At 49.5% G+C, this 22,590-nt stretch overlaps 10 protein-coding genes; 3 read left to right on the top strand and 7 right to left on the bottom strand.

The window, feature by feature from the left end:
• Positions 1-620: 620 nt before the first annotated feature.
• GSBLH_T00003854001 (uncharacterized protein) lies at positions 621-2,636 on the top strand (the record flags this gene model as incomplete). The annotated part of the gene is made up of 6 exons (XM_013042666.1): positions 621-913; positions 946-1,086; positions 1,116-1,320; positions 1,349-1,758; positions 1,793-1,985; positions 2,016-2,636. 6 exons carry the CDS (start codon positions 621-623, stop codon positions 2,634-2,636), a joined length of 1,863 nt encoding a protein of 620 aa, XP_012898120.1.
• Positions 2,637-3,785: 1,149 nt separating this feature from the next.
• On the bottom strand, positions 3,786-5,223 carry GSBLH_T00003853001 (uncharacterized protein; the record flags this gene model as incomplete). XM_013042665.1 has 2 exons in its annotated part: positions 4,955-5,223; positions 3,786-4,921 (listed from the first exon to the last, which is right to left on the bottom strand). Exons 1-2 carry the CDS (start codon positions 5,136-5,138, stop codon positions 3,786-3,788), a joined length of 1,320 nt encoding a protein of 439 aa, XP_012898119.1. The 5' UTR covers positions 5,139-5,223.
• Positions 5,224-5,739: 516 nt separating this feature from the next.
• Positions 5,740-6,523, bottom strand: GSBLH_T00003852001 (uncharacterized protein; the record flags this gene model as incomplete). Its single annotated transcript, XM_013042664.1, has 3 exons — positions 5,740-6,205; positions 6,236-6,423; positions 6,455-6,523. 3 exons carry the CDS (start codon positions 6,521-6,523, stop codon positions 5,740-5,742), a joined length of 723 nt encoding a protein of 240 aa, XP_012898118.1.
• A 439-nt stretch (positions 6,524-6,962) lies between these two features.
• Positions 6,963-8,772, bottom strand: GSBLH_T00003851001 (uncharacterized protein; the record flags this gene model as incomplete). XM_013042663.1 has 2 exons in its annotated part: positions 6,963-7,178; positions 7,209-8,772. The coding sequence occupies 2 exons, from the start codon at positions 8,770-8,772 to the stop codon at positions 7,051-7,053; spliced, it is 1,692 nt and encodes a 563-aa protein (XP_012898117.1). The 3' UTR covers positions 6,963-7,050.
• Positions 8,773-9,532: 760 nt separating this feature from the next.
• GSBLH_T00007162001 (uncharacterized protein) lies at positions 9,533-10,968 on the bottom strand (the record flags this gene model as incomplete). The annotated part of the gene is given in 4 exon segments (XM_013042662.1): positions 9,533-9,546; positions 9,558-10,301; positions 10,331-10,780; positions 10,812-10,968. The coding sequence occupies 4 exon segments, from the start codon at positions 10,966-10,968 to the stop codon at positions 9,533-9,535; spliced, it is 1,365 nt and encodes a 454-aa protein (XP_012898116.1).
• A 153-nt stretch (positions 10,969-11,121) lies between these two features.
• GSBLH_T00003850001 (uncharacterized protein) lies at positions 11,122-11,389 on the bottom strand (the record flags this gene model as incomplete). XM_013042661.1 has 2 exons in its annotated part: positions 11,122-11,323; positions 11,359-11,389. 2 exons carry the CDS (start codon positions 11,387-11,389, stop codon positions 11,187-11,189), a joined length of 168 nt encoding a protein of 55 aa, XP_012898115.1. The 3' UTR covers positions 11,122-11,186.
• Positions 11,390-13,217: 1,828 nt separating this feature from the next.
• GSBLH_T00006722001 (uncharacterized protein) lies at positions 13,218-13,791 on the bottom strand (the record flags this gene model as incomplete). Its single annotated transcript, XM_013042660.1, has 4 exons — positions 13,218-13,282; positions 13,313-13,547; positions 13,576-13,687; positions 13,718-13,791. 4 exons carry the CDS (start codon positions 13,789-13,791, stop codon positions 13,218-13,220), a joined length of 486 nt encoding a protein of 161 aa, XP_012898114.1.
• Positions 13,792-15,343: 1,552 nt separating this feature from the next.
• On the top strand, positions 15,344-17,833 carry GSBLH_T00006721001 (uncharacterized protein; the record flags this gene model as incomplete). Its single annotated transcript, XM_013042659.1, is given in 11 exon segments — positions 15,344-15,536; positions 15,566-15,620; positions 15,687-16,196; positions 16,227-16,330; positions 16,362-16,441; positions 16,474-16,719; positions 16,750-17,037; positions 17,066-17,139; positions 17,170-17,226; positions 17,256-17,785; positions 17,802-17,833. 11 exon segments carry the CDS (start codon positions 15,344-15,346, stop codon positions 17,831-17,833), a joined length of 2,169 nt encoding a protein of 722 aa, XP_012898113.1.
• Positions 17,834-19,124: 1,291 nt separating this feature from the next.
• On the bottom strand, positions 19,125-20,622 carry GSBLH_T00003849001 (uncharacterized protein). XM_013042658.1 has 6 exons: positions 20,515-20,622; positions 20,360-20,481; positions 20,148-20,329; positions 19,894-20,117; positions 19,666-19,861; positions 19,125-19,633 (listed from the first exon to the last, which is right to left on the bottom strand). The coding sequence occupies exons 1-6, from the start codon at positions 20,578-20,580 to the stop codon at positions 19,152-19,154; spliced, it is 1,272 nt and encodes a 423-aa protein (XP_012898112.1). The 5' UTR covers positions 20,581-20,622; the 3' UTR covers positions 19,125-19,151.
• Positions 20,623-20,982: 360 nt separating this feature from the next.
• GSBLH_T00003848001 (uncharacterized protein) lies at positions 20,983-22,562 on the top strand (the record flags this gene model as incomplete). XM_013042657.1 has 8 exons in its annotated part: positions 20,983-21,076; positions 21,106-21,270; positions 21,301-21,440; positions 21,471-21,605; positions 21,636-21,786; positions 21,828-21,904; positions 21,936-22,469; positions 22,500-22,562. Exons 1-8 carry the CDS (start codon positions 21,004-21,006, stop codon positions 22,560-22,562), a joined length of 1,338 nt encoding a protein of 445 aa, XP_012898111.1. The 5' UTR covers positions 20,983-21,003.
• Positions 22,563-22,590: the final 28 nt, after the last annotated feature.

The raw sequence follows: 22,590 nt of genomic DNA, 5'->3' as shown, positions 1-22,590 counted from the left end.
CCCACAATCTCTTGCTCCGTAGGCAAGCGCCTTATCCAATTAGGCTATGCGTGCTCGAAGGAAAGCTCTCATTTGTCCTATATCAGATACTCACTATGATGGATTTATATTACAAATACAATCCTCTTATAATAATAATAATTATTATTATTATTTATGCTCGAATCACCACTTGAGAAGAAATTACGAATCAATTACGGAGTGTGCTCAAGGTAAGCTTCGCTTTTTTGTTGACTCAATTGTCAGAACGATCAAGGATATTGAGAGTTACAAAAATGAAGTCGCAACGATCGAGCAGCGAATCACAGAGTTGAAAGAGCAGAAGGCTGACGAATATGATATCAAATACCAGGTGAAAATCTGGTCTCACATTGATTGTAGGAACAAATGAAGAGGGAATCCGAAGCTCTGATCCCTTCTCTGAAAAACCAACTGAGTTCTAGCTTTTCTCAGTTGCAGACACTGGTAAATGACCATCCCGAGTTGGAGAGTTCGGAGTACTACAAGAAGTCGGTAGAGTTGATCAGTCAGTCTCAAAAACTTGTGGAAAGTCTTATTCGAGGTTAACGTTTTTTGTATTGTTTGTTTGATGCTCTTTGTTTGACACATTTTTCTCTGCAATGTTCCGAACAGGTCTTGTACGTTCCCTATTTGCAGTCGCTCGCGTGGCTTCAAAGCCAGCTACTGTAGTTCGCTGCTTCTCTCCTTTGGTTACTCCGACCAATAGTCAATTGCTGCGAACGGTGCGAAGCAATGCACCTCTCTTCCGTTCATTTGCGACGGGGAATTTGACATCCAAAGAGATTTTGGCGAGAATTGATGCATGCGGTATCAACGATGCGGGAAAGGAGAAGGTGGTCGCCGATGAGGTGAAGAAGAAGAATTTTTCTGCGCTGCGTGAAGTGGGTGATGTGTACGTGTTGGAGCGACGAATGAGTGACCTAGATTGGTTGAGAAACCCGAGACCAAGGAGCTGGGCATTCTGTGCTACGTCCAGGCTGCTGATGCGGGCGATATGCTTAGCCAGTTCGCAGTGGGCAATCTGTACCTCCAGCGCTACTGGCAAGAGAAGATGCGTCCTGACTAGTACGTTTTCGAACCGAGATCGATCGTAGCGACATGAAAAAGATGAACGATCTTATGGACAAAGCGAAGATTTGGTACGATTTATCCGCCAAACAGGGGTACATCCCCGCGAAAGTGGGTCTCGCCAAGATGCTCCTCGAGGACCCCACGCACGACAACGTGGCGCAGGCGATCGCGATCTACGAAGAAGCCGACAAGGCCAACAACGTCGACGCGACCTACAACCTCGGCTTCGTACCATCCCCGCGGTTCTCCGACCTAGATCTACTACGAGGGCCTGTACAACACGCCGAAGGACCGCGTGAAGGGCTTCCGGTACATCGAGCGCGCGGCGGAGCTGGGCGACGTGTCGGCGTGCTACTTCCTGGGCTTCGCTCACCACCACGGACTGTTCGAGCACGACAATCCGAACGCGGCGCAGCCGACGACGGCGAAGGCGGGCGAAGGCGGAGAGCGGCTGTGCGAAGCGGACGCGGCGCGATGCATGGAGTATCTGAGCAAGGCGGTGCAGGGAGGACACTCGAAGGCCATGCTGTATTTGCACCAGATGTACCACAATGGCGATGGCGTTGAGAAGAACGCGCAGAAGAGCAATGACTATCTGATGATGGCCATGCGGACCGGCGATCCCGAAGCGCTGTTCATTCGGGGAAATCAGCTCTATTCGGGAGAGTAGGGGCGAAAGAGGGCGGAGAATTAAATGTAGCGAAGGCGTGAAGCAGGATAAGAAGGAAGCGTTGAAGCTTTTCTTAGAATCGGGGAAACGTGGAAACGCGGATGCCATGTGTAGTGCGGGAGCGATGGTGTATAATGGCGAGGGACAGGAGAAGGACCTCAAAAAAGCCTTCGAGCTGTACACAAACGCGGCCTCGCTGGGATCATTAGCCGCTGTGAAGAACGTAGATTGCATGAGTTCGTGTCAATAGCAGATCGCTTCGATGTATTTACTGGGCGAAGGCGTGGAGAAAGACCCGGAAACGGCAAAGAATCTAATGCGGTTCATCGAGGAAGAGGAGAAGAAGAAGCAGAAGAGCGAAAACTCCTCGTTTTCTGTTTATTGCAACAAACAAACCCACAAAAGAGAGCTGCGGAACAGCACCACACGCAACGTTTCATTGTTTCCACTGTTTCCACTGTTTCCACTGTTTCCACTGTTTCCACCTTCGATCTTGCCGACTTTGCACCCGCACTGCGGATTGGGACACTTCAAATCGCTCGCTCGCGCTTGCACCTGCCGCTGGATCCAGCCGCAGCAATCGCACTCGAGCTCTTCGTGCTGCAGAGCGCTTTGGCGCCAGCGATCGAAGCACTGCAAAAAGTCGGTAACAACGCGGCGAACTCGATTCGAACGTTCCTGGGAAATCGGGGTTTCGCTACACAAACGGCAAAGACAGAGCACTAGTTCGTCGACTGCGCCACGCCAGGAGGCGAAAAAAGAGGAAGAGGCAGGGGATGAAGCATCGAATTCTTCCGAAGCAGAATTGGATGATTCGTCGAATTCTTTGCAAAATAGTACGGAAAGAATGGAGGAAAAATCGTTGACGTCCTGACTTGTATCCCAATCACGAGAAAAAAGACTAGGAATTATGGAATTCCAGAATTCGGACCGATTTCGGGAGCTGAGAATCTGGTTGCACTGTTTGCAGTAAAGAGGCTGCGTGACAATCCGGATACATTCGAGATCGATTTCCTTCTCTTGATTAAACCTAATGGAAAATTGGGGGTTGCAGATCTCGTTTATATGACTCGAAATTAACGTTTCTTTATATGACAAAAATAGGCCCGATTTTTACCATCATCAAGACATGAAATGAAATTGGAAAAATGTGACTGTCGATATAAATTCTCTGCTTTGAGAAAATCACCCCCGGCTTCGTAAAAACAGCGCAGCTGCTCTTGAAAACCTGGCACATGAACACAAATCGTTAGACCCAACATAACTTTAAATCGATGCATCTGCGCTGCTCTCGCACCATAGAATACGCTTCATCATACGAAAGCTTTTCTCCTTTAATGAGGTAGCCTATAATCACTGCTGGGGACCGAGAACGCCCTTCTCTGCTAGCCGTCAGACCATTCCGTCATTTTCTACCAGTGGATATAGACATTACCTACTCGACGAGCGCAAGCTATAAACAAATTTGTGAGCGGTAAGATAGGCAAGATATCAGATTCATTGTTATCTTCGATCAATATTCGAAGGATTGTAAAGGGCTAGGAATTAGAAGGGATCGAGGCATCTACATCCTCATATACTTTATCTGAACTTCCAAGATTAATGATATGAGTAATCCCATGCTTCCGAAGCGACGAAATACTTTCTGCTGCCACAGAAGTCCCAATATACACTCCATCAATTACTTTTATAATTGAATCATCCTAAAATTTTATATTGGGACGATTATCCCACTCGGATAGCATTGAAGTTTAAACTAGGACGGCTTTTATTCAAAAGTCGTCGATTTATCATTTGAAACTCTATCCCACTTAAGGAACAATCAGCTTCAGTGAGATATACAATGAAACAAATAATCCTTATCTCGTGGGAGTTTCAAGGACACCATTCAGCTTTGCTCTATCGCTAAGAAACGCTGTTCAAGCATGTAATAGTACAAGCCACCAATCGTTAGAAAAAAGCGAGCTGTAACCGTCTATTTATTCTTTTGCCCATTGGAACAAACAACACTTCATCCACACCTTTACTCGGAAACCATCATCATAAACTCGACAATTCCGTTCTCCACAGCGCCTTTCTGCTGTTCCTCGGTCACTTCCGAGGGCTCATAACATCGTTCCCATGCGCTTCGAATTACTCCCTGTACGATCTCTCTGAGCTCCTTCGCGTCCTCCAGCAGACAACTCGTCATCGAAAACACGAACGCCAGGTTGACCACCAGACATCGGAATTGGTAATCATACAGCACGCTGGCTCGCACCTCCTCCTGCAAATTCTTCATCATCGTCCGCAGCATTCCCATCCACACGTCCTGCATCCCCGCTCGCACCTCCAGCGGCAGCACCTTCACGCGGGTCGCCATCGTTTTCTCGATATACGCGTACATTTCTCCCTCCTCCTCTTCCTCCGTCATCCCCGCGGTTCTGAACGTCTCCGGACACGGGTCCCGCGGTTTCACCGGCTTCTCCGCCAGCAACGCCCCGGTATTGCCGAATTCGGTGTAGAATTCCCGCACCATCCGCACGATTCCTTCCGCTACGCCTTCTCCCTCGGTTTCTCCCTCGGTTTCTCCCTCGGTTTCCCCGTTTCCCGGGTTCTCCACGGCGTGAGTCCACAGAGTCTCGGCTCCTCTCTCCGCGGTGCGCGCGCAGAAGCCTCGCAGCGCGGCGTTGGCGGCCTCGGTCCACGCCTGCACGAGCTGCGCGGCCTGCAGCGAGTCGGTGAGACGCTCCACGTCCAGCTGCTCAGATTCCGGCGTGTAGTCCATCAGCGACTGCAGAATCTCCCGCACGCCGCTGTGGGCCACGAGGCGGCTGCCCGCGGCGAGGGCGAGGATGCCGCGGGGAGAGAGAGCGAGGCCGGGGATCTGGGCGAGGAGGGCGTCGTGGAGATGCAGCGAAAGCGACGGACGCGGCGGCGAAGCCAGGAAGGCGGTCGGCTGCGTGCAGAGAAGCGGGTGCGGGACACACAGCGACGCCAGCAGAAGCGACGCGCCCCAGAGAAGCGTCTGCTGCACCTGCGCGTAGAAGTACTCCGTGAACGCGCCCAGAGACTCCGGCAGCGCCGTCTGCAGCAGCGACAGAAGGCTGTGCTGCCGCTCCACCGCCGCGCGCAGACGCGACGAAACGCCCGACGCGAAGAGGTCGCGCAGCGCCACGACTACGCGGTTATTCGCCGTTTCCCGCTTTCTACTCTCTGCCTCCGACGGTTTCTCCGGTTTCTCCGGTTTCTCCGGTTCTGCAGGGATCGAGGGATCGACGGGCTTCGGGGGTTCCACGGTTTCCACGGTTTCCACAATGGGCGTTTCACCGGCAGGGAGGGAAACGGGGCCTTCGCCAGGAACAGGAGCGATCGTGGTCGAGAACAGATCCTCCATACCTCCGTTTCCACCGTTTCCACCGTTTCCACCGTTGGATTCTGCAGCGGGTCCCTGCGTGTTGGGCTGGGGCGTTTCGTCGTTGGGCTGGGGCGTTTCGTCGATCCGGTAGAGCGGCAATTCCTGCGCCTTCTGATCGATTTCCTGGACCAAAGCGACGAGGGAGGCGCGAACCGCATCGAAAGACCCGGCCATCTATTATGAGAGAACGCAGCGCGAAGCGTGCCTGTGTTTTGACGACGCTGCGGACGGTGGCCTGCATGGAGGCGATGAGATCGGTGCCCTTGACGATGTTGTCCACGCGGAACACGTGCTGCGACAACAAGTCCAACGCGGAACGAATCTCCCCGAACGGAGAGATGTTCTCCGGCTCCAGCACGCGCTACGACTCAGAAGGGTTCTCCGTTTCCACCTCGTAGGAGAGATCCTGCATGACGCGATCGTTGACGGCTTGGAGATAGCGATCCATGAGCCGTTGCGTGAAGACAAGCAGCGAGGCTTGCAGCTTCTATGGCTCATTCTTCCGCTCCACGCCCACTTCATCGCCTTGGAAAATATCGTTGTACGCCACGGCCACGTGGATCAGCAGCTCCACGAACTCCTACCCCTCACCGTTTCCCCGTTTCCCCACTTTCTCGAGCATGCCCATGAACTGGAGCAGCGGATACTCGCTGGTGACCTTCTGCTTGCTTCGCAGCGCCTCGACCTCCTGCTCGGATCCGCTCAGCGCGATGATTTCCTTCTCGTCTTCGCTCAGAGGCGCCAGCTTCTGGTATTTCTCGATGATCGCGGACAGCCGATCGCGATGGTAGTTCAGATAGATCGTAGACAGGTCCGCCGTCGGGTGCCCCAGCTTCATCAGCAACCGCACGAAGTCTTCCAGCTGCGTCATGCGCACGTCGGGCTCTTGAATGGTCGTCAGCATCTTCGTTTTGAGCGAGTTCATGATCGTGTCCGCCGAATCCTGGATCGTGCTGAAGCTGCGCAGGTGGCGATAGTCGTTCAGAACCATCGTGGACGAGGTGTAGTAGTCCACTGCTTGGTCGTAGGCCTCCAGCTCCACGCAGCTGCGCATTACCAACACATAAGAAAGCTACCGCTGCAGACGAAGCGGGAGGTCGAAGAGGAACTGGAGCTTCTTCAACAGACGACGGACGCTCACGAGCTTGTCCACTTTGCTGCGATTTCCGTCCAGATTACTGCCGATTGTGTCCGTGACAGACGAAACCACTTGGATCCGTTCCCGAAGGGAGGACATGCGGGTTTCCATGTCACCCACGTTCTCCTACACGTTAGACATCCAAGCAAACACGAACTTGAAGGGTGCGGACAGTTTTGGATGCACTCATGAACCGGCTGTAGTTTTCATACACCAGTTTCTGCATATCCGAATCGAGTTGCTTTGCTTCGGATATGACACGCACATTCGTTTTGATCAGCTCAGGGAGCGACTGTTCCTTTAGGATTTTCTAATGCATCAAATAGGCAGTAGAACACAAAACTGGGATATACTTATCTTTATCGAATACTTTGCTATCCATATCATAATAGTCGTCCTCCTTCACCTCATCGCCATTATCTGTGCCGTAATAATCTTGGAGCATGGCACGAATGTTATCCATGGCATGATCCTCCTCTCCGTCAGAAATATCTGAAGCATCAAACGACATTTCTTGATAGAATCTAGTTGAAAGAGAAAATTGTACAGAGAAATCCCACGAAAAGGCATCTCGATTACTGAACGGTTTGGGCTATGATCATCATCAATCGAGTTATTCTCATCCAATATTCACACTTATAGCAGTCTTTCCTCCAAAAAAACAATTTCACAATACTACACAGACTAACAAAACACACTTAAACTTCCGTTCTCGACGTTCGGTGCAATCCTCCGAACCATCCTTCCCTCTTCTTAGTTCTGATGCTTCAGCAACGCCGCAACCTCGGCTTCCTTTTTATTTAAATACCCGTTCATTTCATTGAGCAGCGCTTCCTTCTTGCCCAACCTCTTCTTCAGCACGTCGATCTCTTTCAAACGATCTACGCCTCATTCCCTTCCTCTATTCCCACTCTCCGCCACCGCGGCCAGCTGCGCGTACTCCGTCCGAAGCTTGCTCATCTCCTTCTCATACTGCCCCACCGTGAGCAGCAACTTGTTCTTCTCCTCTCCCTGCAGCTGCCCCGCAGTGGACCGCAGCGACTCCACAATGCTCACAGCCTCTTTGTACTTCTTCGCCATCATCTGCACCTGGCTTTCTCGCTTCGCGATCTCGCTCTTCGCCACCTCCAGCTGCTTCTGCAGCATCTGCATCTGCTTCTCGCGCGACTCCGCCATGAGCTGCTTCGCCTGCAGCGCCAGCTTGTTATACTTCGCGTTGAGCTCTTCGTACGCGCGGCTCTTCTGCTCGTGCACCATCTGCAGCTGTCCGAACTTCGCCTGCAGCGCCTCGTACAGCACACGCTTCCGCTCCGACTCCACCGCCAGCTGCTGCGTCTCCTGCTCCTTCGCCTGCAGTCGCTGCTGCACCGCCGCGAGCTGCGTGGCGGCCTCCGACTGCGCGGCGTCGCGCACGGCGACGGCGGCCTGCAGGGACGCGAGCTGCTCCTGCAGCGACGTCGCGGCGCTCTGCGAGTCGGCGAACTGCCGGTCTTTCTCCTGCACGGAGGCCAGCGCCGCGGAGAGGTCGCTCTCGATCGCGGAGAGCGACTGGCGGAGCTCGTCGGCCTCGCTGCGCGCCTGCTGCTGCGCGATGCGCGCCTGGGACAGCTCGCCCTGCAGCGCGACGACCTCGGCGGACTTGCGATTGGCCTGGTTGAGCAGCGAGGCCATCTTCTCGTTCTGCAGCGTGACGTTGCTGCGATAGGTGGAGAGAGAGGAGTGGTACTCCTCCAGAACCTGCTTCAGCACTTGCAGCTCGCTCTCGTCTTGCTCCGGGTCGATGTGCAGCACGATCGGGTTCGACTGCGTCAGCACCGCGATCTCCACCGCCTCCAGCGAGCCGCTGCCCGGCTGATCGTGCGGCGACGTTTCTCTCTCTGCGGTCGACGCCGACGCCTCCGCGTACATCGCCAATTCGCTCTGCATCTGCGCCGTCGCCGCTTGGTACGTCGCTACTTCGCTGGCGCGATCGGCCAGTTCCGCGGTTAACTGCGCGATCTGCGCCTCGAGAGACGCGAGGGCTTGCGATTTGACCTCCAGCGCCGCGGACAACTCGCTCGTCTCCGCGTTCGCCTGCTCCAGCGCCCTCGCCTGCTCCTCGAAGGCCTGCGTCTTGGCGGCGAGCTGCGCCGTGGCGAGTTTGAGATCGCTGCGGAGCGTCTGCAGCGAGGATTGGAGCTGATCGACGATGAGCTTGTGGTTCTCGTTCATCGCGGTCTGCTGCTGCAGACACGCGTTGTTTTCGCTGATCGTCTGGCGCAGCACATCGATGTCTTTGTTCTGCTGGTCGTTGGACGCCAGGAGCTCGTCCAATGCGAGTTGTTTCTTGTGCAGCTCCACGACCAGACCGTCGCAGCGACGCTGCAGCGCGGCATTTTCTTCGCGACGCTTCTCGACGAGCAGTCGCGTCTGCTGGAGCTGGATCTCGATCTCCTCCTTCTGTTTCTGTAGCGCTTGCTGCGTGTAGGGATTCATCGACAACGTCGTGAAGGTGAGAATGGACGAGAGATCGTCCACGCTGCCGCTCTCCGCTTCCGAGCGCGCGTCGGTGATGGAGAGAGGCGTGGTTTGGTATTTCTCGATGAGCTGGCGAAGCTCGGAGATCGTGGCTTGGTTCGACGCGAACTCGGAGCGAAGTCGAGCCAGCTCCGAGGCTTCGGAGACTTCGGAGGCTTCGAAAGCTTCGGAGGCGGCGTCTTCGAGGGTGGGACGGTTGGTAGACGCGGAGGAGGAGAAGGGAAGCGACGACGAGGAAGGGGGAGGATTCAGATTGGAGGTGGCGGGTGATGACTGGAGGCGTTTCTCTCGTTCATCGAGTTGGCTGGCGCGTGCATCAAGAAGGGCTTCTTTCTCTTGAAGAGCCCTGGCCTGCTCGGCGAGTTCGGATTGGCGCGCTTGGAGATCCGAGGGAACGTCGCTCGCGTGCAGCGAAGCCTCGAAGGCCTGCGCTCTCGCGGCGAGCGAGGCTTCCTCGTCACGAAGCGACTGCTCTCGCGATTCCGCAGCCTGCTCCTTCTCTTCGATCGCCTTCTCGCGTTCGTTCGTTGCGGCCTCTCTGTCTTCCACTGCTTTCTCGCGCTCATTCATCGTGTTCTCTCTCTCTTCAATGGTTTTCTCCTTCTCACCAAGAGCTTTTTCCCTTCCTTCCACGTTCTTCTCTTTTTCTTCCACGTTCTTCTCTCTCTCATTCACGTTCTTCTCCCTCGCATTCACACTCTTCTCTCTCTCTTCCACATCACTCTGTCTCGCCTCTCCCTCACTTTCTCGCTCGCTCTCCCTCTTCTTAGCCTCGTTCACTTGCTGCTGCAGCGCGTTCAGCTCCCCATTCATGAACTGGATGTCCTCATCGCGCTGCCTCAGCTCGTTCTGCAGCTCGGCCACCCTCCGCTCCATCTCTGCTCCCTTCGCTCCCTCGCTCTCCGCAGCGAACAGTTTCTCTCGCAGCTGCGCGATCTCCGCCGCCATCTTCGACGTCGCTTCTTCCCGCTCCGCGATGAGCGTCGACAGCGTCGCGCTGTTCGTCTGCTGCGTCTCCATCAGCTGCTTCAACACTCCGTTCTGCTTCTGCAGCTCTCCCATCGTTCGCTTCGCCTCCGCCACTTCGTTCTCCAGTTCCACGTTTCTCCGTTTCAACGATTCGTTCTCTTCGGGATCCACGTCCCGCTCTGACTCCAACTCCAACTCCAACTCCATCAATCGCTGCTCCTGCTCCGCCAACTGGCTCTTCTGCGTTTCCACCAGCGCGTTTCGCTCTTTCAGCGTCTGCTTCGCCGCCTCCAACTCGCTCGCCAAGCGCTCTCGCTCCGTCTCTCCCTCCTTTCGAGCCGTCTCCGCCTGGGCTGCAGCTGCCTGGGCCTCGGCGACCGCGGCTTGGAGCGAAGTCAGAGCAGATTGCGACGCTTCCAGCTGCTTCTGCAGATCGCTCAGGCTTTGGTCGCGCGATTCTAGCTCGGATTGAAGAGAGGCGCTGGTAGAGCGGAGAGACTCCTCGCTTGATCGCAGATCTGCGTTTGAATGGGGGAAACGGAGATACCTGAAAGCTGCTGCTGAAGCTGGTTCAGTTCTTGCTGATGAGCCTCGTCGTTTGTGATCTTCTCTGTAATGATCCGAGACAACTCTTGCTGGTAATAACCAGCAGTAGGGTTCGAAGAGTCCGACTGAAGTTCATGCAGCGATTTTTCGAGAGCTTGCTTTTCTTCCTCTGTACGGGTGATTTCTTCATTCAGACGAAGAATCTGGGCTATCTGCCCTTCCGACTTCCTCTTCTCTGCCTCTAGCTCGTATTTCACCTTTTCGTTAGCTTCCAACAGTGCCGAATAGTTCTTTTGGAGATTCTCAATCTCCTCTCGGTAATTTGTTTCGTAGTTTCCAATTTGAACTTGGGAGGACGAAAACGCATCTCCCTGAGGTTTACCCGATACAGCAGATGACATTTCTGTACTCTGCATAGAGCTTGAACGATCCCCATCTTCAGAAAACGTATCTAGTCTAAACTAGAAGAACAACACAAGTACTCGATGACTTGTTTTCTTTACCGTCATCTCCGAAATAAAGGTCCGAAATATCACTATCCTGAAGTCTGTTATCGTCAATAAGAGAGTCATCTCCATCAGACGAATCCTGCATATTCATAGCAGACTGTAATATGCCAGTAAGCGACGGATGTTGCATTGCAAAATCGTAGAGCCAACAAGTCCGTCCAGTTTTTGTATGTGACGCGTTTTTTCCACGGGTTCAGGGGATCGATTTGGAAAGTGCCTAATTGTCTAATACGGGCGTGAAAAAAGGAATTGTGTCACGTTGTGGTGATGTAACAAACGCATATGAGAGTGGCATCAAGATACAGAAGCAGGTATAGTACAACCGTGGCAGGACATAGGAGCAACAAATTAACTCAACTGCGTCATCTCCTTAATCATGGCCGCAAGTGCATCTGGATTCACTCCACAGTCAATGAGATTATACAGGGTCTGAATAGTTTTCTTATCCAGGTGCAGATCCATTATTCTCGCAATCTCATAGAAACCTAATAGATAATTCGCCAAATGGTCAGTTTTCTACGATCAATGTCGCTCTGTGTTTCAGACTCCATCCGCAAAAACGATAGTGAACCAAAAGAAAAAACGATTTTGATTCTCATCTTATTTATAGTGAATATTTCGATTAATAGTGTATCTTTGAATAAATAATTCGTCTACACATATTTTATATCAAAATGGAATAAACATATAAATATGATATCAATTATTTTTTCCATTGTGTGACGGCAGTGAATTGGAAATCTATCACGTAATGATTAGGACTAATAATTGGAGAAGTCATAGCGCAAACCTGCGGTCACCACCGCGAGGAGAACGTGTGTCTGAGGTTTGAATATACTTTCGCAAACTCCCAAACGAGCAATAAACATTTCTTACCATTCCAGGTTTGTCACGTGACAGTAATTATTAAAGTAAAAATGTAAATTTCCTTTTACAGAGCTAATTTGTTTTTTTTCACTTGTCTATCATAGTGATAATATGGATTCCACTTCGTATGAACTCTCCTGCCGAAACGAAAGCTCTGTAGCGTCAGACTCTATAATACCAATAAATGAGTATGATTGTGGGCTTGGCTTGAAAGTAGTATTGAGTTCTCTATCCCGCTTGATGTATCCAGTTCCCGTCTGTCAATGGTGACTGGATTGTCTTCCTTTCTGTATTCTAATGTCTATTTACCATACGACGACACTTCCGATGAGGTACGCACGACGTCACAGCTTCAAGAGCGTAAGGATAATAACCTTCCCAACAATGATCCTATTACTTTATCCTCAACTTACGCTCAGACTTTTGGAGTATCACTACAGTCCTACACTATGTTTGCTGCCATCATAATTGTACCCTCTTTGGCACAGGAGTACAATGAGCTTTGCGATCGGATAATGTTTTCTCTTTCGCATTATTCTATTTTCTGCCGCTTGTCAGCGCACAATCGAGATGATCTTTCATGTATCATAGACAACATTCATTGTGACATTTGTATTGTATATAAAGAACTGCTTGGTGTTGTTAGCCAGACATATCCCGATCTTTGCTGCTCCGTATTTGAGTACCAATACATTAAGGTAAGTACCATTTTAACCCTCACACCTAGGATGATTCAGATTTTGAAAGCTTATTCTTTCGATTGTTTGGTATTCTCCACACGTTTTCTAAACGGATGACAAGTTTCAAGCAACCCACTCACTATAACACTATATATCAGCTTTCCAATGTATTACTGCCATCCATGTCTTCGCAATAATAGGGTAGAACTGATCAGAACAAAAGGCATACAAACTACTATGCACTCATAAGACTATATTCTATGCTGGATGTTTCTGATTCTCTTCACTTCTCCAATACTCGAAATAGAGCATGTTTGTTCCAAAAGCAACGAGTAGACACGATCTAGTTACTATCGAGCTCATATCCCTACTGTTCAAGAGAGATATTAAACGTAGCAGTTAACGTAAAAACTATTATTAATGCTATAACTCAGACAATGTGACTACCGACCAATAGAATCAAAATCACATTACCGAGAAATGCTGTGAGATATATCACTTGCATGAAGTAGCACAACCACACGATGTTTGAAATTTCTAAGTCCATAGGCATAGATATATGAATAATTCCGGATGACACAGCACAGATAGATAGCTCTATGTGATGTCTATCCCTGACAACCGATTTCTTTCTTCATAGAAGACATATTTTTGATATATCCCTTCAAATGCTATGCACCTGCTGCTGATAGATAAAAGCAACGAACGGAGATATCGGAGCAAATATCTCAAGTTGAAAAGTGGTTTTCAAACAATAATTGATAGAACTGTATTACATTCGGAATCATCGTGCATGTTAACAAACAGACACCAGATGCCCAAGAAAACTATACTACTGTAATTTATTATCGTTAACAGGTTTAGCGGATTGCTTTGCTAAATAAATGTTCCAGAATGCTAAATGTAAGTCACCGAACGGTTGCTTACCTCCACATATACCGCCTAAAGTCGCTCGATAATAAAGTGGAGTAAAACGATACTGGATGTAGTTGATTGGCACCCAGAACACGTTTCCTGCGATCCACGTAGCTGGAATATCCTGCTTTATCTTCTTTTTCATATCTTCGAACGAACCGCCATTCAAGGCAACGACTGATGCAAACGTGATGCTCATCTGTGGTGCAGCAAGAACGCAGCTACCAAGCATCTTGGCGACGATCGCCTACAAAGCAACTCGCCTTTTCCTCTACCTTGAGTGAAATTCCACCAAACAACTTCTCCAGTAATATAAAAACGCCGTGGTTCATCGGACCGGTGACGAAAAAGCCGGTGATTCCCAGATTGACCGACTGTCTTCGATTCCTTGCTATAAATCCATTGGGATCAATTTACCATGATTTCTCAGGATGCAAAATCTTTTGGCAAATGATGTCTCCCATGAACATGGAGCCCGACACAAAGCACATGTTTCTCAACAAGTGCCAAGCTTGAGATTTGAAAAAACTCATTCCACAATAGAAGAGAATATAAGTTGCAATAATATGGTGAACTATTGGAATTCCTATGTCTTCCCCTGATTTGTATTGAATCCTATTTACAGAATGGCTTATCATGGAGTGGATACTGCTACTAGTTCTGTGAAGCTTGTTACGAAAAAAGTGTGAACGTACTGTGTCAATGATGCATAGGTAGTGACAAGCAGTCCGCAAGAGGTTTACAGTGCATCCCTCGAGGGTTTGATCCAATTGAACAAGATGACATCGGACTATTTGAAGGAGCTGGAGAAGAACAATGAAATAGAGAATAATGTTCGAATTTTGCAATGGATTGAGTTGTAGAATACGCAGGATATGGAGGGGAGGATTACAAAATTGTAGCTTTTTAAATGGGTTTTTTGAAAGTAGTCTTAATGCTCCCGTTTCTCGTGTGGTCTCGAACTCGATCCCATTTTATCCCCAGGGTCGTGATATCAGCGAGTTCATCCGTTCTTTGAACAACCAGCCGTTTTTACCTTTGCTGTATTTCAGATTTAGTTTCAACTCCTTTCTGTCCATCAAAGCGGATCGGGTAGAGCTCATTACACAGCAACACGTGATTAATGCTATGGCGAGTCATCCAGTGGCCACGCTGACAGTTGCTCAGATCAACGGAGACCCAGTCCCCGAAATTTCTCGCAGCCTGCCTATCCGCGAAGCTATGCAGCTCATGGAGCGAGAAGTACCGATTGATCGCGGTTTTTTTCCATAGCACACCACGTGTCTGCTAATCAAATGGTCCCGCGGGGAACGCGAGCGGTATGCAAGGTCGGTGCAGGATTATTACCCGAACGTGGTGACGCTGGAGCAAATAAACACGGTTTTATTGCAGTGTTTGGCGGAGGATGGATACATCGATCGAAAACGCGAAATCCGCGCAGAGAAAGGCTATCGAAACGCGCTGGATGATATCGAGGAGGAAGAGAGAGAGAGCGAAGAGGAGGAGAAGAGGGAGAAGGAGAAGAGGGAGAAGGAGAAGGATGCGATTGTGGAAGATGAATCACCGATGATGGATCGAGCGATGAGTCGAAGTGTGTCGGTAGAGAAAGCGAATGGAATGAATACGAGCCATAATAGCAATTACAATAGCAATAGCAGTAATAGCAATACGAATTATAATAATCATAATCATAATAATAGCAGTACTACTAACGTGAATAGTAACAATAGCAATAGCAATTCCAATAATAATACCACCACCACCACCAACAACAACAACAACAACAATGGCGGTGGTGGTGGCAATGAAATCAATTCTGGTAATCATAACAGCAATTTGAATCGAGTCAATAGCAGCATGAGTGTGAATAATGGAATGAGTAATCGCAGTATGGGTGTCAACAATCGCAGTATGGGTGTCAACAATCGCAGTATGAGTGCGAATCGAATTAATGGCAATACGAGTGTGAAGCGAATGAATAGCAGCATGAGTATGAATAATGCATTGAATACGAGCAGCATGAGTGTGAATAACAACAGCAGTATGAGCGTGAGCAATGGATTGCACAGTTCGACCAATTCGAATAACCCCAGTCTTCCTACAACCCCAATGTCCCCCTCCTTCCAACCTCAAAACGAGCAGCAGCCGGCCTCGGTGGACTTGGAGCAAGAGAAAAAGCGCCGCAGACGAAGCCGTCGAGTGAGGCGTTTTTTCGCAACGATTGTAAATAACTATAGTACACATCGCCAGCGAACTTGATTGTAGTCTTTGTACTTATTATGTGGATCGCTCTCATCGTGGATCTCCTTCTCTCCTTTCTGTATCTTTGCGAAATCTACCTCTACCTCAAGGAGTACAATGTTTCGCACGCATTCCTCATGAGTAGGCCGCTTTCTCTGTACGTGGGAGGCGCGTTCATCTTGGAAGATCTCTTAAACATTTGCGGTGAAAACTGGAAGCGAAAATCGGGAGTGAGGCGAATTCTGTTTTCGATCATCGATATCGTGATTCTCGCGGCGATCTTCGTGTTCTATTTCATCAATTTTACCAGTTCGCGCGTTGATAAAATCGTCGGATCGGTTCTCGGTCTACTCAAGTTTGTTCGCTCGTTGAAAGTCGGACCACTCAGGCTTCTCTCGCGGCTAGCTCGTGGAGTATCAGAAAACCACGTTGTCTCATCACTTCCGCAAGCGATTCAACCGAAATCGAAACCAGCTGGGCGACAGCTCGTTGGACCTAACGTTCATCACCAGTACGCTTCGCTTTGTGGCAGTCAATCGCTAGACAACATCATCGCGATGTCCTGGCCCGGGTCCTTTTTCGATTCCATGTGGCGAAACAACATCCACGATGTGGAGGGCTTTTTGAATCGCAACTACAAGGGAAACTACTGGGTGTAGCCGTTTGGCAGAGCAATTCCACGTAGAATCAATCTCTGCGCTGAAAGCAGCTACTCCTCGTCCACCATTCCGCCCTTCGGCAATCGTTTTACGCATTACTCGATTCGCGACCACAACGCTTGTTCGCTCAGTGAGCAATCCTCCCTCTCTTCATTCCACAGACCAAATCAAAACCATCGTCGAGCAGTGTCGCGAGTTGTTCAATCGCAATCCCCTCAGCGTCGTGGCCATTCACTGCAAGGTTGTTTCTTTTGAGCATCCAATCACGTGCAGGGCGGGAAAGGCCGTACCGGAATGATCGTCAGCTGTCTGCTGCTGAAGATGTCCGTCTGCGTGATGGCTCAAGACGCACTGCTGTATTTCGCACAGCGACGAACCACCAAAAAGACGGGGTTCTCGATCAAAGAGCAGCGCGTGTCGAGTCCCTCCCAGATTCGCTATGTGTTTTACTATCGCCACCTTCTCGAAAACGAAATCCCCTCCTCGCGGCCGCTCTCTCTCAAAGCCATCGCCGTGCACGTGCGTGCAGAGGCGGAAAATAAGCTCTAGACGGAGGTGGGGAGGTTCATCAAGAGCCACCAATTCGTCGTGCGGATCTACAAAATCGTCTTCGAGCACAATCTCCCCGAGAGCTCGCAGCTGGACGAACGGCAGAAGCGATCCTGCTGGCGCTCCATTCAGTCCTATCTGCTGATTCGAGCCGAAGAGGAACAGACCACGCATGATGATTGCATGTACGAAAACTGGGTCTTGCAGCGGAAAATCCCATTGAAACTGAGCCAGAACGGCGATTCGCTTGTGGCTCGAATCGAGGAGCCCGAGTTTGTAGAACTCGATGTAGAGTCCGCAGCGATGTGAGACGTAGGGAGACGTTCGATTGGAGCTCGCAGAAGAGGGAACGATGAGCTCGTCGGTTTGTTTTGTTTGGCTGAACACCGCGTAGAACGTTCCGCTTTCGCTCAATCCTAGCTTCGTTTCGGATCGCGATTTCTGGATGCAGGACTGGGAGATCGATCATTGTTCCGGGTAGAATTTTATCGAATTGTGTTCCCTAGCTACGAAGACAAAAACCTCGGACTCCATCTCTGCGTGGACGGCGACAATCTCCGCGGAACGATCAACTACGACAAGATCCCGCAGCCCGCGAAGCCTCGCGAAAACAGCAGCGCGCGGCCGATCGGATTGCTCCGCGTAACACCGCCGCCTCGCTCGAATCTGGGCAGTCCGACGTCGCAGCACGAGGGCAGCACGAATCTCTTCAGATCGCTGTTCATGAGCAGCAGCTTCTCTCATGAGAATCGACACACGCCGCAATCTGGCAGCGATTTGGTAGCCAACGAGATTCATATGAGTTCGCCAGCACTGCAATCGCGAGGCTCGCAGCGCATGTCAGAGCCGCCACCATCGACATTGGCGCCTTCGCGAGGCTCGCAGCGACTGTCCGAGCCGATGCCGTCGGCGAAATCGGCGTCGCCGATCGAAGAGACGATGGAGCGAACGCTGTCGGGGAAGCAGGATGAAGGAGGGAAGGAAGGCGCGACGGCGAAGACGGGAAGAGGGTCGAAGTCGATGAAGATGACGAAGAGTTTGCGGAGTATTAGTCGAGACGTTGCGGCGATGCGGAAGGAGTTGAAGAAGGAAATGAAGAAGCTGAGGCAGATCAAAGAGAGGGAGGCGGAGAGAGAGAGCGAGATGAAAGAGATTGAGATGAAAGAGAATGAGACGAAGGAGGGCGAAAAGAAAGAGGAAGAGGAAAAGGAGGAAGAGAAGAAAAAGGAAATGGAGAAAGGAAAGGAAAAGGAAAAGGAAAAGGAAAAGGAAAAGGAAAAGGAAAAGGAAAAGGAAAAGGAAAAGGAAAAGGGAGAAGAGAAAGGTGGAAAAGAGGAGGAGAAAGAGAAGAATGGAAAAGGAGAAGAGGAGGAAAAGGGGAAGGAAGTGGAAAAGTCGAAAGAAAAGAAGGAAAAAGAGAATGGAAAGCTTCAGCCTGCGAGACCAGCGAATGAGGAATCGGAATCATCGGATTCCTCCTCTGATTCTGATGATTCTGATGATTCTGATGATTCTGATGATTCTGATGACTCGGAGGATGATTCTGATTCTGATTCTGATGATGACGACGACGATGATGAAGATGAAGATTCTGGTGATGACGATTCTGACGATGACGATGACGACGATTCTGAAGACGACGATTCTGACGACGACGACGACGAATCAGAGGAACCCAAAGATGATAAAGAATCGGAATCCGAGTCTGAAAACAATAATAAAAATGATGATGAATCAAATGATTCGAGTGATTTGGATTCGAACGAGCAAGCAGATGATTCGGAAGACGCCACTTCGGATGCTTCAGAGACTTCGGAATCGTCCGAGGAGATCACATCGCCGAACGCCCGATCCGTTCAATCCGCTCCCAAATCGCTCCAGCCAGCTCGGCAATTCCCAGCTCCGATCCCCCTGCTGACCCGAGAAATGGGGAGGGCGATGCATTCTTCCAGCTCCATTCGCTCAACGGGCACGGGGATGTCTGGCCATTCGATGCCGCTGAATCGCGATAAAATGCTTGGATCGCCCACTTCGCTCTCCTCACCGCACAGCAAAGAAAGCAAATCGATGAAAAGCCTGCTGCAATCCAACATTCCCGAACCTACAGACTCCAAATCGACATCGAAATCAAAATCAAAATCAAAATCAAAATCAAAATCAAAATCAAAGTCAAAATCAAAGTCAAAGTCAAAATCACATCACTCAAAACACAAACACAGTTCTCATCATCACCAAACAAAACCTATTCATTTTGATTGGGATATACGTCGTTTCCACGTACGTTACAACTCCGATCCGCTTCACCTAAAATACATTTAGCTAAAACAAATCAATCGCTGTCCTTTATTTGTTTTCTTTGTTCAACAAACCACAAGAAGCAATCATTCACATCATTGAATCCTCTAATTAGACGACACTCCAGCCAAAAGAGCGGCGCTCTCTCCCTTCTTCATATCCAGCTTGGCCACCTTCTTATCCAGATACACCACGAACAAGTATCCCACCACCAGCAGAACCAGCAGCACGATCGACTTCATGTAGATGTATTTGTTCGCCGCCCACACAGCTCCAATCACGAACTGCGCGCACCATCCCAGCGACTGCCACATCTTGTAGTTGGCCATCGCAGCATTGCGCTCGCTGTCGAGTCCATAGAAGGACTGCAGAATGGCGGGAGGCTGCGACTCCCAGACGGCATCTCCAGCCGAAAGGATCACGACCATGATGATGATGAGGACGAGGTCCAGCACGCTCTTATCGTTCTCCTTCACATGGTAGAAGATGATGAAGAGATAAGCGATCAGCTGGGTGAGGAACGCGATGAAGCACATCACGCTGCGGGACATCCACTTCTTCTCCACGCACTTTCCGAAGAAGTACGAGACTACGCATCACCTTCCTTCCCTCCTCCCCTACACAGCGAGTTGGAGCCGTAGAAAATAGCGGTCAGATAGAGCACCCAGGAGGCTCCGAAGGCGGGCTTGTACACGGAGTTGGTCAGATCTCCGAAGATGTACGCGAGACTCATTCCGTTGTAGATCACGATCGGCAGCGTCATCACCAGCTTCATCGACTTGCACAGCAGACGCAGCGTGGCGTTGATCGACACCGTCTACCGTTCATTGCCTCTCTAACAAGTGCTACATCTTCGTTCTCGGAGTGGCCGGGAGCAGTGTACGCCTTCACGCTGGGAAGAATGAACATCGAAGCCACGGCCAACGCGCCCACCACGGTCAGCACCGTGAACAGCACGCGGTTGTCGTCGGTGATCTGCTTGATCACACCACCGATGGCGGTGCCGAAGCAGCCAGTGAACTGGAAGATGGAGTAGAACACACCGTTAAACGAAGAGGTGGTCTCGGCGAAGCCTGCGCGTTAGAATCATGAAGAAAGAGAACTCTTCGTGGAAGTACGAGAATCCCACAGAGCGCAACGACCAAGATATACACCCTGGGCATTCCAGAGAATGGCAGCACCCACTCCCACAAGAAGGTTAGCGAGGATCTGCACAACCGCGCTATCAACGAGGTTTGAGGCAACTACAATGGCATAGGCAACTGCACCCAAAATCATGGAAACTCTTAGGGTCATAAATATCCACGAATCCTACTTTGGTCCCAACATGGATACGACTTTCGGTCCAAAGAAGGAAAAGAAAGCGAACATTCCATACAAACAACCAAGGTTGATATAACCCTGGATTGGGTTACTATGAGAAGACGTCTGAAGTGCCTAGACGATAAATTGATAAAAAGAAGGCAAAACCTGGGATGTATTGAAAGCGAAAAACACACCAAAGAATGATGCACTCAGAAGAATAATATGCTTCATATAACTCTTTCGTTCACTAACAAGAGGCTCCATATCTGTTTTTTACGTAAAACTAATTGTGTAGAGGCAATAGGGTTTCCATGTACAGTAATTCGTCTCTCTATGATAATCAAAGAGGAGAATGAGAACCTCTGTTTCTCCAAAATAGCACATTTGCTGTAATCTAGAAGCCGTCAATAAGTAATAAATAGGGAAGGAAACAAGTATGTGTGGTGATGAAAAGGAAATTGATGAAGCAGAGCAATCAAACAACTAAAGATTATTATATCTGAGTTATTGGAATGCACGGAACTATTTGCAAAATACGAGTGGGCATCGAAACACAATTCGAGGAGCTCGCATGGAGGCTGGAATTCCAGAAATCGGGAAGATTTAGAGATCGTATTGTATTTCTGGACAACAACCCTTTGGTGGAATAAACAGATGGAAACATCATCTAGGGATGTGCGGATGGCGATGGATCCTATCCAGTTAACATTGAACGAACCTGTGAATCGTAGGTGTGAAAATCGATGTAATATGTAGCGGAAATACAATACTCGACCATCAATAGCACAATTCCACTGTTGTCAGCGCCACCCTTAACAACGGGTGATATTTTAAATCAAGACTCTGTAATCCATCAGCTCCAACAACAACAAAGAGTAAGAAATGGAAATGAGACACAGCAACAAACAGATTCACAATATGGTAGGTTTTCCGGAAAGGTTGAATATACAGACATGATGATGATAGAAGATAATTCACATGAAGTCCCCGAACAGATTGCAAATGGAAACGAATTGTTCGGCGGAATGGGCACTCAAACGTTCCCCTTATATACAATTTCCGAATCCAATCAAGAAATCAATTTGACAGATGTACGAATGATGGCGGAATTCAACGAATAGGGAAAACAGATGAGAGTTCAGAGTACCGTGAAATCGAAACGTCCATGTCATGGATACAACCAATATACTCAACACATGTTTGAGAAACTCAAAGATCAAGAGGGGTTCCAAACTCCTCACGACAAAATGCGCTTAGTAGGATAGAGAATGATAAATGAAATTGAGATTGGTTCGAAATGGAAAGAATTATCCGAAGAAGAACGTCGTCCGTTCCAAGAACGGTACGATCGTGATCGCGAACGTTATTTGGAACAAGAGAAACAGAGAATGGAATCGCGTCGATTAATCGGAATTCCCGAAATCCGTAAAAAGCGAGGTATTGAATCTCGATGAATGAATTGGAGGACTGATCGATAGACAAACAATCCTTGTTATTCAAATCGTTCGTTCAGCAATCCGTATCGAAATTCGCGACAGCGCTTTTAGTTTGTAATGTATGTCTTTCTTTTGATATCATAAAGTGAGGACAATGATGTTCAGGCAGCTCTTCAATTGATGCTGTCTCTCCAATCCCATCTAAAAGAAACGTATTCTCCACAATTCTCTATGTCTGTTTTCTCTTCGGGGAAATCCTTCGAACCGACTCTTGCTCCTCCCGAATACTCGCTCCCACTTCATTCGTTTGTGTCTGTGAATGATGGCGATCGCGTTGAACAGCCGGATCGCTCGTCAAATCCCAATCATTCAGACCGATTGGATCGGTTGGACCGGTTGGACCGATTGGACCGATCGGTGGTTTCAGAAGGAGGGAATGAGGGCGAGGGATCGAATGGAGTGAGGAATGCGGATTGTGGGAAAGAGAACGTATGTGAGCAAGAGTTGAACAAAGAACGATTACTGAACGGCGATAAAAAGGTGTTTGAATGTACCGAGCCTGGCTGTGATTTGAAGTTCCAAACGTCTTCTGGACTTTACAAGCATCGCAAAAAGCATCAGGGCGGTGGCGAGACGTTTATCTGTCCTGAAGAAGGTTGTGGATTACGCTATCAAACGAAATATGTTGGAATGAAGGTGAGTATTGATGAATAGGGACTTGAATTACACCACAAAAAGGTTCATGAAGGGAAGAAACCGTTCGTTTGTAATCAGTAGGAAGTCGTGATAAGATGTGAAGGCTAGA

Source organism: Blastocystis hominis, assembly GCF_000151665.1.
Source record: "Blastocystis hominis, Singapore isolate B (sub-type 7) whole genome shotgun sequence assembly, scaffold_4".
Classification (NCBI taxonomy): Eukaryota; class Bigyra; order Opalinata; family Blastocystidae; genus Blastocystis; species Blastocystis hominis.
Note: the sequence above shows the minus strand (reverse complement) of the source record. Positions and strands in the feature narration are given on the sequence as shown.

What these genes read in the sequence shown, in the direction of transcription:
- GSBLH_T00003849001 (XM_013042658.1), bottom strand. Translation starts at nt 20,580, where the DNA reads ATGAAGCATATTATTCTTCTGAGTGCATCATTCTTTGGTGTGTTTTTC. An exon ending in TCGCTTTCAATACATCCCAG is followed by an intron (nt 20,482 to 20,514) that starts GTTTTGCCTTCT and finishes TTTATCGTCTAG; the next exon opens with GCACTTCAGACGTCTTCTCA. An exon ending in GCCACTCCGAGAACGAAGAT is followed by an intron (nt 19,862 to 19,893) that starts GTAGCACTTGTT and finishes AATGAACGGTAG; the next exon opens with ACGGTGTCGATCAACGCCAC.